The sequence below is a fragment of the Rhipicephalus microplus genome, chromosome X (assembly GCF_043290135.1).
Source record: "Rhipicephalus microplus isolate Deutch F79 chromosome X, USDA_Rmic, whole genome shotgun sequence".
Classification (NCBI taxonomy): domain Eukaryota; kingdom Metazoa; phylum Arthropoda; class Arachnida; order Ixodida; family Ixodidae; genus Rhipicephalus; species Rhipicephalus microplus.
In genome coordinates, this window is record NC_134710.1 from 61103095 (window position 1) to 61120241 (window position 17147).

The 17147-nt window shown below is 45.0% G+C and overlaps 1 protein-coding gene across 11 annotated transcripts in view; it reads left to right on the top strand.

The window, feature by feature from the left end:
• LOC119176097 (COP9 signalosome complex subunit 8) overlaps positions 1–17147 on the top strand; it is an 80195-nt gene that overhangs the window by 9892 nt on the left and 53156 nt on the right. For 10 of the 11 annotated variants that reach the window (XR_012886779.1, XR_012886778.1, XR_012886777.1 and 7 more), the window contains exons 2-3: positions 2283–2353; positions 2423–2471. Coding sequence is in view for 8 of the 11 variants with exons in the window: in XM_075876913.1 (XP_075733028.1) it covers positions 2283–2353; positions 2423–2471 (120 nt within the window). In the remaining 3 variants the exon portion in view is untranslated. Of the gene's footprint in view, positions 1–2282; positions 2358–2422; positions 2472–17147 lie in introns of all 11 variants that reach the window. The other variant, XM_075876917.1, reaches the window with a different exon arrangement.

A 17147-nucleotide genomic window follows, 5' to 3' on the forward strand; every position in this document is an offset into this window, starting at 1 on the left:
CGACGGCGTCGAGTGACCGAAAAAAAAAACGCGTGATGACAATCTATATATGACTTCAGACATCGCCAAAATTTTGACCTCATCAAAACATCACGTGACTTCACGTGGTCACGTCATTGCACGACATCCGAGCTTGGTGCAAAGTGGTCTGATCATGGTGGCCATGCAAAATCAGTTTTGCAGTGCCTCCGATTTTGGAGGCAGTGCAAACCTCGATAGGTACAGCAAGTTTTGAAAGGGTGGTGTGAATGGTGGCAGGCTGGGGCGTCGGCCGGGGGGAGGGGTCCAAAAGGGGCACTGGCCCCCTTCAAGCCACACCGGCCCATGCCCAAGCTGCACCAGTGCTCTCCCCCAGCCGCGACGCAACACGCTTTCGCACTCAAGGCAAAACCCTGCTGACAGCCATAGACTGACGGGGTAGGATCAGTACATCAACTGAGAAAAAAAAAAACAGAAGATGGTCTTCTCCATCAAATCGTCTTAGGTGCATAATTAGGGGACCCTGTGAATTAATAATTAGGTATTTAAGCCTCTCGCCTTAATAAATTTGCGTATTTAATTACAGGTTAAGCGGCAAGTGTAAAATCTCAGTCCCGTAATCACAAAGACGGCACAGATAAGAAAGGTACAACTTGGCTGTAGCAGCACAAACATCGAAGCCATGAAATAGCACCAAGCAGTGAATGAATAACATAAATGTTGGGGTTTAACGTCCCAAAACCGCCATGCGATTATGAGAGACGCCGTAGTGAAAGGCTCCAGAAATTTAAGCACACGGGCCTAAAACATTTTGGCCGCCATCGAAAATGCTGCCGCTCCGGCCGGGATGCAACCCCGTGACCTGCGGGCTAGCAGCCGAGTTTCTTATCCACTAGACCACCTTGGCGGGTAAGCAATGAATGAAACGCCCAGTGACTTCCACGTATTATCACATTCCAGAACCGAGCAAGTGTGCCCGCCGCTTTCCTTATTTATATCGGGTTGTTCAGTGATGAATATGGTTATTTGCGACGAACAACGTAGTCTAGTATGCGTGAATGAAAGAGCGATCAGAACAAGCGTTTCTTCACAATGGCAGCTCCTTACACCAGCCAAAACCACTCACAGCGCGCGATGGAAGCAGGCAACAGCGGGAAAGCGTCGTCTGCTCTGACCATCGGCGCTCCGCTCTCCCATAATGCCCCAGCGCCGATCCACCAGCGGACACTGTGGATCGCGCGACGCTGTGATTTCTGGAAAGGTCCATTGATTCGCTGCCGGCAGAGAACACCTACCACTCCATGAAGGAAGGAACTTTTCTTCCTCTGTGTACCACTCCGTCGGCGCCGCTTCCAAGGCTGCTGCGGCAGCTGCTCGCCGAAAATCGTGAAGTGCTCATTTGCTTTCCCGCTAGGAGGTAGTGCAGGTGTTTGTGACGCCATGGCCTCACGAATTTGACGTTATGGCCTCTGTATTTTTTCTTCGTCTCGGGTTCCCCACGCAAGTGACCAAGTCGTTATTTCCTGTCCGGACCGGAACTAGCCGACTCACCTTTGGCTAGCTCAGAGAAGTGTGGCAGTTAGGGCTAGGTGGTATGACATGACGATAGTTATAGCGCGAGAACAGAACGACAACAAGGAGAGTTATAGCGCAAGAACAGAACGGCGACTTGTCTCTTTGTCGTCCTGTTTTTACGCTATAACTATCGTCCTAGCTTAGAGGCCTGAAAAATTGAAGAGCCCCAGACTGATCCCTAAATCTGGCAACTATCTTATGCAACTCTAAACTGTCGGTAGGTGTTCTGTGCCCTCGTGCGCCAAAGAGTACCTTACCCGTTTCCTTTGTTAGACACAATACTGACGAGAACAGACAATGATACCGAGATTAACGTGCCAAAGTAACTCAACTGGAAATTAATTCTGCGGGGAATTCGCGTTATTTTTACGGCGCTTCTTTACGCCGTATTTTGCCCTTGCGTGTCTTCCTAAAGCATCTAGCATGCAATGTATTAGCATTGTGAAGCAGCGAGGAATGTCAAAAGTCATGTTTCCTTCATCTATAAAGTTTACTGTGTGGCGATGATGTCAACCCATCTCTTGTGTCCGTTTTTATGAGGCAAGCAGTCGCAGTCGTATTTAAGGTGGTTATGCGGGCTAGTTAGTTGTGTTACCGGCGTATGGCGCAGTCGCGATTTTTCGGTCGACTTCATTTTTATGCGCTAAAGCGAGGGCAGGTTCCATTGAATAAGTGAATTGGTTCGAGTGAATGTAACATCCCTTTCTCTTGATGATTTTGTCTCCCAGGCGACCAATGGCATTGCCAGTCCACAGGCTTACGGTCAGCTGCTAGCCATCTACCTCCTACAAAATGATCTGTAGGTACAATCTCCACATTTATAAGTGCTGTGTACTTAGCGCTATTACACCTGCTTTATGCTACTTAGGCCGAATGCCAAGTTCCTCTGGAAGAGGATTCCTCAAGAAATCAAGCAGGTATGTGTTTAGATGCGTTGTAAAACATTTTTTACTCAATTTGTTGCTTCAACAATGGCACAACTTGCATTTTGTGAGCACTGGTGCACACAGAAACACTACCATGGCACTCCTGCGATGGGTCTTGGCTTAGGTAGTACAGTGCCATCAGATGCTGTGTAAAGTGCACGGGCCATTCACACTGCTGTATGGCACAATTCCTTGATAGCACTGCCAAGTTCAGACTCTGGACTTGGCAGTAATCAACACAGTACTATTTTTCGTGAGTAGTAGGATTGATGAGTACTTTCGTGTTGCTAAACATTTGCACAGGTCTCATGGTCTCATTTCACCTTGATGTTATAGAGGGACATGTATGGGCCGATAATACTGGCCCGTTTCTTTTGCAGCTAGGGCTTACTGTGTATTGGAACTACAACACCTCTTCCACAGTTAGTCAAGAAATCGCTGCAAAGTTAGCCATTTACCAAAAGCTTTTGGTATTTATGCAGTTATTCTGCTACTGCACACATAGTGTAGTCCTTTAAGGTGATGGTCCCACGTCGGCCGCAAGCACTCCACCTCTCACGCATTGTTTGCGGATGCAATGTGCTCACTGTGGGCTACTTTAGAAAGCTTACTATTCCCCCTTTTCAATGACGTCTGATTTTAATGCCTGGTTGGAAGCGTTACCTAGTAGCAATGAAAATAGTATGAGCAACAAAAGCATTTTCACATTTCAAGCCTCCGTTGTACTGCAAATACAGCAAAAGTATTCAATATAACAAAGCAGAATTCACTGTGCCTTTAGAAGAACTGCCATTCAAGGTTTATATGAAGAGATATTGGATATAAACTAATTAATAATTAATTTACGATCCAATGAAAATGGACAAAATAATGAAGTGTTGTGTAGGACTATCTTTTTTTCTTTAGATAGCAGAACCATAATATTTAGGGACTATATAGATTACATTAGACTTATTTTCCATACAAAGGTGCTTAGTGCTCTGACGAAAACTTGATGAATTATTATTGTGTCAATGGGGCAGTTTATGGCTGTACTTTGCATTACTGATAAAGCGACAAAACTATACAAGCTGATACTCTGAACTTCTATATAATAAATCAGCAGGCCCCTTTCTGTGATTCTATGAAGAGAAAATTCTTTTATCTTTATTAGAGAACTTACAAGACAGCATTGAATATAGCTAATTTTTCTGCTGGCCAGTTCTGTAGAAACTCCCTTTTTTTTTTCTTTTTAAGACGCTAACTATCAACGAGCATTGCACATTAGTAGATGCATATTGTGTCTTGTATCTATTTGTGCTCACTTACTTGACCACTCAGTGCTTTAAACTAAATATTTCAATGAATGACAAACCTCACAGGCGTTTTTTGGTGGTAGCTCCATCTATTAAATGAAAAATCAAGTTGTTTCATATGAGTTCAAATGTTTGCCGAATGTGGCGCAATTAAGCATAATGAAACGGGTAAAACGGGTATGTTATATATCTCCAGGTTTCATTGTTTTCCTTACAAGGTAAGTCTAGTCGCCGCTCGTAACAAATACCGATCGTAAAAGGAGGAGGGTTGAGTTATACTCGCACCATATCAGCAGGTGGGGCAGTGTCATCAAGTGGCAAATGGTTTGGGTACGCCGGAAAACTGCGCATTCGTCACGCGTTCGCTGAACCAGTGTTCCCCGCCGCGCCTTTAGTAATGTGCATCTCTTCATGGTTCAGCTGCTCGTGTTCCCTGCATACTTCCCTGCTTAGCTCTGGAAGCTAAGCAGGGAAGTATGGCAGGGGCAAAGAAAAATTTCACGGGTGCCTCGTGACATTGAGCACTTTTTATTTTTTTCTTTGAATGCGCGACTTTTTCAGTGTGATCGCGCGTGCATGCGTGGACAAGTCGCAGCCTCCCATGGCGATGGCTGCGCCTTATTATTTGGCTTGCGTGTTGTCGCGAGACTCTACTACCGATCGACAGTGTTTTCTAACCATGCTCAAAAAGTGTTGCAGGGCCCCTTTAAGTTGGTGTTCCATTAAGTGAGATGGCCAGCTCACATAGTCTATAGAGCTTTGAATAAACTGTGAATCCATTTATTTTATTTAATTTTTTATTTATTTTCAACATGTTTTTTTTTTTTCAACAAGTTGGGGTCCGTCAGGAAAAAGGCGGTTAAAACCAATGGAGAATGCCTGAGGGCCCACATGCATACATGACTGCAGTTTGGGAATACAAGCTTTCAATAAATATTCGCAATGTTCATAGACTGTCGCGCCGTCTAGCGGAAATTTGGAGCGTCCTCTCAAGGATGATCAGTAGGCAGACGCTCCCTTGTTCGGCTGTGCTAGTCTTGGTGTTAATGCGTTAGCAAGAAACGAACACAAACAACTTCGTATGTTGCGTGTTCGTGTCACAACAAATCTGATTCGTCCTTGCGAGAGGAAATGTTATCGTGAAAATACGTCTCAACTCGCGCTTTCGCTTATAGCCCGCAGAGTACGCATAACAGCCTCTGGAGATTTCCTGCAGCCACGTTGGATAGTGAAATGTTTTTGTCTAACCTTTGCAATTGAAACTCTTGTTTTATGTGCATATAGCATTCGTTAGTGCTTTTGTAGTGTATGAATCCCATGATATTCATTGCAAGTAGAAAGTAGCACAGGCTCACAATTTGCGCTTCCAAACCTTAGCCTATGCTGCACCGCGTGTTTTGTAGTTTCGTTGATAGATGGCAGCACACTGCCAGCAATTTCTTTCATGCTTTGTATCGAAGCGAAATGTTCCCTCCCCCCCTCTGATTAACGTGGTGAGTGACGCCGTGTTGGGATTGTGCAATGACATGTTGTTGGTGCTATCGAAGTCGGTCGGCGGAAAGAATTCCTCAGAATATATTCAGCAGTGATGTCCAAAGAAACTGTCTTGACGTCGAGGATTTTTCACTGGACGTAGATTGTTGTCAACGCGCTGAGAATGACAGCGACGAACAATCAGCTGCTAGCTCACGAGCAGCGAGTTGCACTTCCCGTCCATCTTGACTATGGTTGTATTTATATCCTTCAGCGAGCTCAAAATAAAAGCATACTTTTTCTTGTGCATTCAATGTATCCCAATTGCAGTAGATATTACAAAGCGCCGCATGCCACCAACACGCTCGAGGTCGACCAGTGAAGCGAAATGTTTAGAGCAATGAAACATGCAGCTACAACTACAGTCCACGCTAACGTCTCCTGCACTTCACAGGTGTCGCCCGAACGACGTTGTGGTTCGACAAATTTTCGCAATTTTGACGTTGCAAAAAGCATATTTATGTCGATATCTTTGTTTAGATCGCACTGATGGAACCTGCAACATCCGAGTTCTGGGAATTGCGCACTGTTAGTTTGATCATGCCTGTAACAAAAGTGCTACTTAAAGGAAAGTTAAATGGTTGTATTTCGTTGAAGAGGCAGCTGCATGATTCTTACAGCGCAAGTAATGACAACAGCGTAAAATGTTCACAAACCATCGCTACATTAAAACATTCAGTCTTGTGGAGCCGCAACGGCGCGCTACTCTCTAGTGGTGTACTAGTGCAGCAAATCTGCCAGACAGGCTCAGCACTAATAATCTCGGAGCGCCATTCAGTTCTTGCGTGAATTTAGTTCGCGCAGTTTTCTGTACCATGCACAGGATTTCGTAAAACATCGTTGATACACGGTCGATCAGCTGACACCACCACCCTTTGCACTACGGCAAGAAATGAGGTAGCAAACATTCAGCAGTTCCTATTGGTTGGGAAAGTACTTTGGTTCTATATACATTCATTTGACGATCAATAGTTCATCCGGTGAAAGCGGCCCGGGGAGTACGTCTGTGCGTCCTATCTTTTTTTATGCGAGTTCAAGGGTTGATCATCTCTTTGTAGCCATCTTGGATTGCACGGTGCGCCACCTATAGGCCATGGGCACTGCGAATAGTGTATTTATAGCCGGAGAAATGAAGAAAAAAATTAAAAGAGTATTATGCAAATGGAGCAATGGCACAAACACGCTTACAGCAAACTAAAAAATTGTGTATTCATTCATGAACAATACTCATGAATGCGATACAAATTGTAATATTATGATACAAAGTGCAAATACGCCACCAGAATGCTTTTCATTCTGGTGATGTATTATACATAATAACACACTACAAGGAACACTATACAAGAACATCGTGCTCTTCTTCACCTGAAATGCTAGCTTCTGTCATTATATAGAATTATTTATATATTGTGCTCATTGTTGTGCTTCTTAAATGGAGCCTAAAAAATTGAAATTTTTATGGCTCATCATAGAAAGCTTCCAACAAGCGATAAGTGTGCACGACAGTGGGATGGCACTGAAGTAACTGAATATGATTGTATTGTTTAATGAAGTATTGGTAGGTCTACCTTAAGCACTCACTGGTTAAAAAACATGCAGGCACGAATACACTGAAGTAACTGAATATGATTGTATTGTTTAATGAAGTATTGGTAGGTCTACCTTAAGCACTCACTGGTTAAAAAACGTGCAGGCACGAATACCTTCGAATTACTGTGATCAACAAGATGCCTTTGTCACAGTGTGTATAAAGCATTTGCATATCGTCACCGCATACAGGGTGGTTTTTTTTTTTCTAGACAATACAGGTTTTTAATATAAATGCTGTGACAGTTGGACACCTGTTGTTTTCGCTATCGAACTCCACATGAAGGTGAAAAAACTTTGCTGCACCTGAACTTGAATTCATGTGAGCAATTCCCAAAATGTACTCGACTTTTTGATTCACTTTAGGGCCATTGTTTATGCAGAATAGTTGTAGGGTGCAATAATTCACAGCATGCCCGTTGTTTGAAAATTGCAAGAAATTGCATGTAATTTGGGTATGTGATCACTGTAATTCACGGCCCCTGATTGAGCAGATACAGAAACTGAGCACACTGTTTGCAGAAGCTCAGGGGGTAATTTTTGAAAAAGGGCTCTTAATAGCAGATTATGGTCTAAAAAAAAAATGCCAAGTTGTCTCAAATACTCAAATGGAGCGCTTATTCCTTGTATTTGGTGTGTAGTGCTTATCTGTTTCTTTGGTAAACTTGAATAAGTGCAACAAACTTGTTCGCTTGTCTGCGTGAAGTAGCGCTTCAGTGGCTCCTGCCTAATTTTAAGCTGTACCATGAAAGAAAAAGCTGACGCAGTTTTTCTAGTATAGTGCTAAAGAAGCGGGGGTAAGCATTAGTACACACAAAACGCAAAAAATAAGTGGTCCATTTGGGTATTTGAGATAATGCATTTTTTTCTTGCAATTTTCTGCTGTGACGTGGCTTTTTAAAAATTTTTTCCTCTTTTTTATTTCTTTTTTTTTTCAGAAACTGCTACACAAGCTTCTCGACTGATGTAATAGGGCTAACGGATTTCCTGTGCACCCAGTGCACTCTTTCAGTTTAGCCTAGACCCAGGCCTTCGATTTTGACGATTGTTTTTGCAAATGACATGCATTTTCTTTCTATATATATAAAAAAATGGACATACCGTAAATTCTCACTTCTTGCAACTCTTCCATATAAACATTGGTCCTCGAGCTGTTAATTTTTAAAAATTGTTAGTATTTTTATTGTACTTTTAAGTGTGGCAAAGTGTTCCCTCTTCATTGTAGAGTTGGTTTGTGAATATGAGAGGCTTCAGTGTCACAGAATTTTTATCAAAAATGTATGTTCTCTAAAAAAAATTTTATGTATTTAATTTTGGAGATTCAGCCAGGGAAGGTCCCGTGTGCACATGTTGCAGCTACCTGTTTATCGTCCAAAGTAAAGCATACCAGTACTGCTTCGTAGATTCATGTACTCTGTGTAGTTAAACACGTGCAATTCAAACAGGGCAGACAGGCATGTATGAGCCCTTCGCACTATAGTGTACGTGAGGCTCTACCCAACTAGCCCATCATTGTTTTTGTGCTAAGCAGAGCTGTCATAATTGGCTCACTTTTTTCTTAACTGGCTGTGAACAGCTAGGCTGTTGTAATAGTGCACATTTGCTACACAAAGAGGGGGGAAAAAAACAGAAAATGCATGATCAGTGGTACTATACTGCAGCAAGAAAAAAAAGTGAGGGAAACAAAAAGGAAATTGGGGACACAAATTAAACAGCCAATACAAGAGGTAAGAAAATTGATATCTCATGGCATACTTAAGTTAAAAAACAAAGATAGGAGACTCATTTTGTTCGTAAAGGTGGGATCAAGAGTTCTTGTTGAGTTTTTCATTATTATTGGGCAGGCAACATTATGGTGATAGCCCCGCCGCGGTGGTCTAGTGGCTGAGGTTCTCAGCTGTGGACCCGCAGGTCGCGGAGTCTAATTCTGGCTGCGGCGGCTGAATTTCTGATGAAGGCAGGAAATGTTGTAGGCCCGTGTGTTCAGATTGGGTGCACGTTAAAAAAACCCCAGGTGGTCGAAATTTCTGGAGCCCTGCACTACAGCGTCTCTCATAACCATACGGTGGTTTTGGGACCTTAAATACCACAATTCAATCAACATTACGGTGATGCAACATTATAAACTATCATTTTGATGGTAGTATGTGCTTCTGGTCATACAGTAGACATTCTTGCAATATCAGCACTAAATCTCTGCATCATAATGAAGGCAGAAATATGTAAGTGAAAAAGTAATGTTAAAAAGTAGAAGAAGGTCATCAAGGCATGGCAGGCGCAGCAGTTGGCTGCCTAGTATACTTTGTCAAGGCAAATCAAAGAATTTTGTTCAAGTATTCTGAGGTGATACTATTTACTACCAGACAGATTACACACCTTGAGAAGTGAAAGACCTTGTTAACAGTAGTCATTGGTCACAAGGATTTTTGTAAGAGAGCTCTCCCATTATATTGCTGCGACAGGTTCGCCACATTCAAGTAGCCCGCCACAATCATCGTCACCAGCACCAGCAAGACCCGGCTCGGCTGGCATGCGCCACGCGTTCGGACGTTCAACAACGAGGAAGAGGAAGTTAGTCAGATCTGTGCCACTCGGCTACTCGAACTTGACGACCATAGTTTTTAGAATCGTGGGCACAAGTTCGCCCTAATAAAGACGCTTGTTTTTTTAACCTGTCGGCGTCAGCATCGCTACATTTCTGGTGGAAGTGCTGGGTTATGAATCGAAGCCCCACGAGCTCAAGACAGCGTAGCCCCGACGACCAGCGTATCAACCCCGTGGAAGTGACTCCTGTACACCAGAGGGCAAGTCGCCGTCTTCGAGGTGACTCACCTGAGTTCGGTCCTCTTCACTTCATACCAAGGGGAATTCAAACGATGGATGCCACCACTATGACTGGCCAGGTAACACCGGCACAAGTGTTCATTAGCCAACCGCACCAGCCGCCAGTTTTCCACGGCGACTCGTACGAGGATGTTGAAGATTGGTTGGACCTGTTCGAGAGAGTAGCGAGCTTGAATGGATGGGACGAAAGAGAGAAGCTCCGTCGCGTATACTTCGCCCTGGAAGACTTCGCGAAGACATGGTTTGAGAACCATGAAACCTCGTTGTCTACCTGGGAGGTATTTCGACGACAAGCGGTGGCTACGTTCGCGAACATAGACAGGAAAGAAAAGGCGGAGGCAGCTCTTCAATCGAGAAACCAGCTAACAAACGAGAGTGCTGCTATGTACATTGAGGACATGGTCCGCCTGTTCAAGCGTGCGGATTACAACATGGCTGAGGATAAGAAGGTGCGCCATCTAATGCGCGGAGTGAAGCAAGAGCTGTTCGCCGTTCTCGTCCGCAACCCTCCGAGCACGGTTGCTGAGTTTTACTCGGAAGCGACGGCCATCGAAAGAACACTGGAACAGCGGGCTCGGCAGTACAACCGGAATCTTAACTGCGCATCTGCACAGGTATTTCCCGGAGGCGTGCGAAACGACGTTGAAGCCCTGCGAGAGCTAATTAGATCAGTTATCAGAGAAGAACTGAGCAGACTGCATATGCCCCAGACTTCAACTGCACTATCTGTTACGGACGTTGTTCGTGACGAACTGAGGCAGGTGATACGAGAGCCAGAGCGTGAGCTGCAGTCGGTTCGACCTATCCGAACATACTCTGAGGTTGTCAGACAACCCACGGTACACAGCAATGCAGCAGTTGCGATGGCAACGACTCCTCTCCCACCTGCGGCACGCAGCGCACCTCGTCCACGGGAACCGACAGCTACCTATCTGCCCCCAGGAGCACGTAGCACACATCACTATGTGGAGCGTAGGCCAAGGAAAAGTGACGTCTGGCGTGATCACGAGCGCAGGCCTCTGTGTTTTCATTGTGGGGAAGCGGGTCATCTGTACAGATTCTGTCCTTACCGACAGGCTGGATTAAGAGGCTTCCCGTCATATGCACCGTGCCCCCGAAACGGCGAACGACCAGCGGAGATTGAGGAGTACTTGTCGACGCGCCAGAACTCGCCAACTCTACGCCAACACCGGTCACGGTCACCATCGCCTATGCGCTACCGGTCATCCAGCCCACGTACACCTTCAAGGCTGCCTGGTCATCGCTCTCCAAGTCCACACCCGGAAAACTGAAGCAAGCGACCTGTGGAGGTGAGGCCGCTGATAACGTCAGTTACAAAGATCCTCCAATTTGGTTTGAGGGTGATGACGGTGTATTTCCGGTAGATGGGTGCAGCAACGAAAACGTTACTTCAGATTTGCGGTTGAGAATGGAAGGATGGGAGCTGAATGCCTTAGTCGACACCGGTGCTGATTATTCAGTGATAAGTCACAAGATGGTGAAAAAGCTAAACAAAGTTGTGACACAGTGGAGTGGATCGCAGATACGCACGGCAGGCGGTCACATTATTACGCCCCTTGGCAGATGCACTGCAAGACTTGAAATACGGGGCTTTATTTACGTGGCCGATTTCATTGTGCTGCCAGAATGTTCAAGAGAACTCATTATAGGAATGGATTTTTTGCGAGCTAATGGCGCCGTAATTAACCTGCGTAGGTCCAGCGTGTCGTTTTCGACTGAACGAGCTATACCTGTGGAGGAATCTGAGGAACGACGCCTAACTGCTCTACGCGTTGTTCATGATGACGTAACTGTGCCGCCACGCTGCAGTATAATGGTGCTCGTAGAAAATGATGCATTATACAACCGCGAAGGCATAGCGGATACAAATGTGGGACTGTTTTTGAACAAAGGTGTCTGCGTAGCTAGGGGTCTTGTTCACTTGACGAATGGCCGTGCAGATGTCCTACTCACAAATTTCTCCAATGAGCTTCAACACATCGCTCAAGGCACGGCTATCGCCTATTTACACGACTTCTGTATGGCGACCGAACTATGCAGCTTAACGACATCAACCACTCGACCAGTGGCCTGCAACATCGACTCATCCGTGACCGTCAATCAGAGCCTTCCGGACAGTCAGAAGAAACAGATTTACGCCTTGGTAAAAGAATTCTCTGATTGCTTTTCAAGTACCTCGAAGGTCCAGTGCACGTCCATCACGAAACACAGAATTATAACGCAAGACGACACGAGGCCTATATGCCAGCATCCATATCGGGTGTCACAGAAAGAACGGGAAATTATCAAGATGCAAGTGGAGGAGATGCTTTCTGATGATGTCATCCAGCCTTCGAATAGTCCATGGGCGTCTCCCATAGTGCTCGTTAAGAAGAAAGACAACACACTTAGATTCTGCGTCGACTACAGAAAACTGAACAGTGTAACTAAACGAGATGTCTACCCCTTGCCACGTATCGACGATACACTAGATCGGTTGCGATCCGCAAAGTTTTTCTCCTCCTTAGATCTGAAAAGCGGATATTGGCAAATAGAGGTCGACGAGCGGGACCGTGAAAAAACGGCATTCGTAACACCAGATGGCCTCTACGAATTCAAAGCGCTTCCATTCGGCCTCTGTTCCGCACCAGCGACGTTCCAGCGAATGATGGACACTGTCCTCGCCGGATTGAAATGGCAGTCATGCCTAGTGTATTTGGATGACGTGGTGGTATTCTCTGCAACGTTCGACAAACATCTAGAGCGACTACGCACAGTATTGGAAGCCATCCGGTCAGCGAAATTGACGATCAAACCCGAAAAATGCCACTTCGGCTTCGAAGAGCTGCGATTCCTTGGACATGTCATTAGTTCCGAGGGTGTTCGTCCCGATCCCGAAAAGACAGCCGCTGTTCAGAGGTTCCCTACACCCAGAGACAAAAAGTCAGTGCGTCGATTTTTGGGTTTATGTGCCTATTATAGACGATTTGTGGAAAACTTCTCAAAGATTGCGGAACCTCTTACAAAACTGACAAAAGACGACGTGCCCTTCACGTGGGAAAGCGAACAACAGAAAGCTTTTGACGAATTAAGGAAACGACTACAGGGTTCACCAATACTTGCCCATTTTGATGAGACAGCCGACACAGAAGTCCATACCGATGCCAGCAATGTCGGCCTCGGCGCCATCCTTGTCCAGTGGCAAAATGGTCAAGAGAAAGTGTTAGCCTATGCCAGCCGCAAACTATCAAAAGCTGAGGCAAACTACTCTGCAACTGAAAAAGAGTGCCTCGCAGTCATCTGGGCCATAAACAAGTTTCGACCCTACCTTTATGGTAGACCGTTCAGAGCTGTCAGTGACCACCATGCTCTATGCTGGCTGGCAAATCTCAAGGACCCGTCAGGTCGACTAGCAAGATGGAGCCTTAGGCTGCAGGAGTATGATATTACGGTCGTGTACAAATCGGGAAGGAAACGCAGCGATGCCGACTGCCTGTCACGCTCTCCCGTCGATCCAAGTGTACCTGAAGAGGACGACTTCCCGTTTCTAGGCGTTGTCGACACATCCAAAATCGCTCAACTACAACGAGATGACCCGGATTTGCTGGCACTTATACAACACCTGCAGGGTCTCGACGTTCAAGTCCCTCGCATATTCTCCAGAGGGCTCTCCGCGTTCTGCCTTCGAGGAAGTGTCCTTTACAGGAGGAACTTCGAACCTAATGGTGAAACGTTTTTACTAGTCGTGCCCACAGCCATGCGAGAGGAAATTCTGCACGCATGCCACGACGAGCCAACATCTGGACACATGGGTGTGAGCCGAACATTCGCCAGGATTCGCCTGAAATACTATTGGCCTAAGTTGCTCGCATCAGTGCAGCGCTACGTGAAAACTTGTCGTCAATGTCAACGGCGCAAAACTCCACCCGTAAAACCAGCCGGCCTTCTCCAGCCAATAGACCCTCCAGATGCCCCATTCCAACAAGTCGGCATGGACTTCCTAGGACCTTTGCCGACATCGCGTGCAGGCAAGAAATGGATAGTCGTAGCCACAGACTATCTCACCCGTTATGCTGAAACTGACTCTCTATACAGTGCGACAGCTGCCGAAGTCGCCAAGTTCTTTGTGAACAACATAGTGCTCAGACATGGTGCGCCAATCGTCGTTATTACGGATCGGGGCACCGCATTTACTGCAGACCTAATGCAATGCCTGATGCGCATGACAAATACCGATCACAGAAGAACAACGGCGTATCACCCTCAGTCAAATGGCTTAACCGAACGCCTCAACAGAACTCTGACCGACATGCTATCAATGTATGTTGATGTTGAACATAAACAGTGGGACGAAATATTACCCTACGTAACATTCGCATATAATACAGCCGTTCAAGAAACAACCCACGTTGCCCCTTTCGAACTAGTATTTGGCCGAAGAGTGACCACCCCGCTGGATGCCATGTTACCACTACAGGACGAAAGCAGCTATCCACCTGACTTAGATGACTTCTTGCAAAGAGCCGAAGAAGCACGGCAAATGGCAAGATACCGAATACGCCACCAACAGCACGTCGATTCTAGTCGCTACAACAAGCGACGCAGTGACACACTTTATCATCCCGGTGACAAAGTGTGGATATGGATACCAGTGCACCGCCGCGGACTCTCTGAAAAGCTTCTTTGCCGATACTTCGGCCCTTATGAAGTACTCAACCGTATCAGCAACGTCACTTATGAAGTTAGGTCCGCTGGACACGTGAGTTCAAGACGCCGCAATCCCACGGAAGTGGTCCACGTAGTCCGCATGAAGCCCTATCATGACAGATCGTCGAAAAACAAGTGAGAGTGCGCGTGTATCTTTTCACTGTCTTAAGCATCGGGACGATGCGTCTGAGGAGGGGGGCAATGCTGCGACAGGTTCGCCACATTCAAGTAGCCCGCCACAATCATCGTCACCAGCACCAGCAAGACCCGGCTCGGCTGGCATGCGCCACGCGTTCGGACGTTCAACAACGAGGAAGAGGAAGTTAGTCAGATCTGTGCCACTCGGCTACTCGAACTTGACGACCATAGTTATTAGAATCGTGGGCACAAGTTCGCCCTAATAAAGACGCTTGTTTTTTTAACCTGTCGGCGTCAGCATCGCTATAATATGTAACAGATTTGAAGTCTTTGTATTATTCCTTTAGCTCTTTGTTGTTTTTTCATGTTTTCTGCCATTAGATCAACATAGAGGTGACAGCATTACAGATTTCTAGTGTGAGTGACATATTGTGATTGCACACATCGAGTGTGAACAACGCAATGACAGTTGTAGAGTGCATCTTTTGGGCACCTGTTAGTACTGTGTTGAATATTGTCTATAGCTTTAACCGAGCGAACAAGTTGGCACAGTGAAAGATCTCCTGGCTTTTTGTGCCTCAAACCACGTGACACTCTTTTTTTGCCAAGGCTGGCTGGACTATTTTATCGATTCTCTGAGCACCTTAAAAGCTTTGAAAACTTTGAGAAAACACAAAAATCTTGCCCTTGTCTTGCTTTACTCACTGTTATGCACGACTTACTCAAATATGTTTTAGTGTGCTGAGTGCCAGAGCACTGTGAGATCAGCAGAAGCATGTCGGCAGACCAACTAGCTGCACTCACCCACAACAAAGCTGCTGCCAATACATTCATAACTGTCCTTGCACTTGACCTGACACCCTTCTTAAATTGAAAGCTCAGGGGTTATTGGCAGTACTTATAGGATAGGCAAAAACAAAATAAACTAGATGTTATCAAGCAGTCTTGAAAATTGGCCACCCTTGTTGTACACAAAAACATTTACGAGACTACAAGTACGACACATGCATGATAACGTTTTGTCTGGTGATGATCCAGGTGTGAGAGATGTGAAGCACCTGCCGTGCTTCTTATCTTCATTCAATGCGATGAATTATATGTCATCATCAAAAGACACTTTTCATTATCCTGTCAAAAGCAATTTTTACTGCATTTTTTTATGTTAATCTGTGTAGATGCACATTTTAAACATGAGTCATTATTTACGTTTTTAAGAGGTGTGCATAGTATTCACTCCATATTACAAAGTGATCTATTGCACAATCTCTAAACTCCTGCTTGCGGTGGCTATGTTAAAGGAGCACTGACACAAAAATTTTGCCCCACCCCGTTTTTTGATGCAATAGGTATCTTATTACCCACTTATCATGGCTGGAAACCTCGTTTGCATGAGTGCATGATTTACTTATTTAGGAACATTTTTAGGGTGCCCAGTTGCTGTTCAGTTTCAAAAAGCACCGTGCTAGGCAGGAGCAGTTTCGATGGAAAGGTAGACACAGCTAGCCACGTGAAGATGCAAAACTGTGACATGGGCACTGTGCTGGAGAGCGGACGCCGCCCTGACAGCCAGTACATTCAGCACACGAGGAGTCACAGGCATGGAGGTATAAATCGCAGGTACCGCAAGCAGCCAGCCAGTAGAAACTCGTGGTGTGGCTTTGTTTACATTGCCACCACGGTGATGTCAGTGTTGCAAAGAGCTGCGCGTCTCGCTCAAATTCACTTTAAAATTAATTTTGAATACGTTCTAGGCGATCTTTATTCTTGATATTTTGTAGATGTTATTTATATCTCCACATAAAACTATCTCGCTTATCATTTTGCCTTCGAAATCTTCTGTCACTGCTGCTTTAAGAAAGCACCTGCCTCTCAGCCGTTGTGTTGAAAGGCATTGATGAGGTAATCGTGCTAATGCCATATTTTCAAGATATATCAATTACCACGAGTGTTGCCAATCATTGTCGTTCGCACATTTCATGTCACCTTCATGATTTTTTATACTTATGTTTTATGCACCTTTAGTGCACAGTATTTTAGGCCCGTATATAGCCACATAACATAGTCATAGTTCACATTCATTGTCTATCATAAATTATTGATTATTGTTAACTTTCCATCATCTGTTATAGTGCTTTTTGACTAAGCCTGGCCCTTGTGCCATGAAAAACCAAATGTCATCACCATCGATTATTTAAAGCTTCTCTGTCAAAGCAAAAAAGTTTTAAAACGAAAGGTGCCAAAAAAAAAAAGATCTCCTATTTAACATGCTTTGATGTTGTATTTAAAATCTCAAAATAAATGTCTAGTACAACAAGGCTTCAGACATCAGAAAAAAAAACATGTAATATACACCTTGAAAGCACATACGCTTCGGCATTTTGTTAATTCATGTTCACTTTTTAGTGCACTAAACTAACTAGGACTGCAAAGAATGATGCAGCGTCCGCATTGTTTTTGTTCATTTAGTGCTTTCAAAAAGGGAATAATGATAACCATAAACCTGTTATAAGTCTCCTGACAGGTGTGTCACTGAGATTTACACACACTATGGCTGTCTATGAAA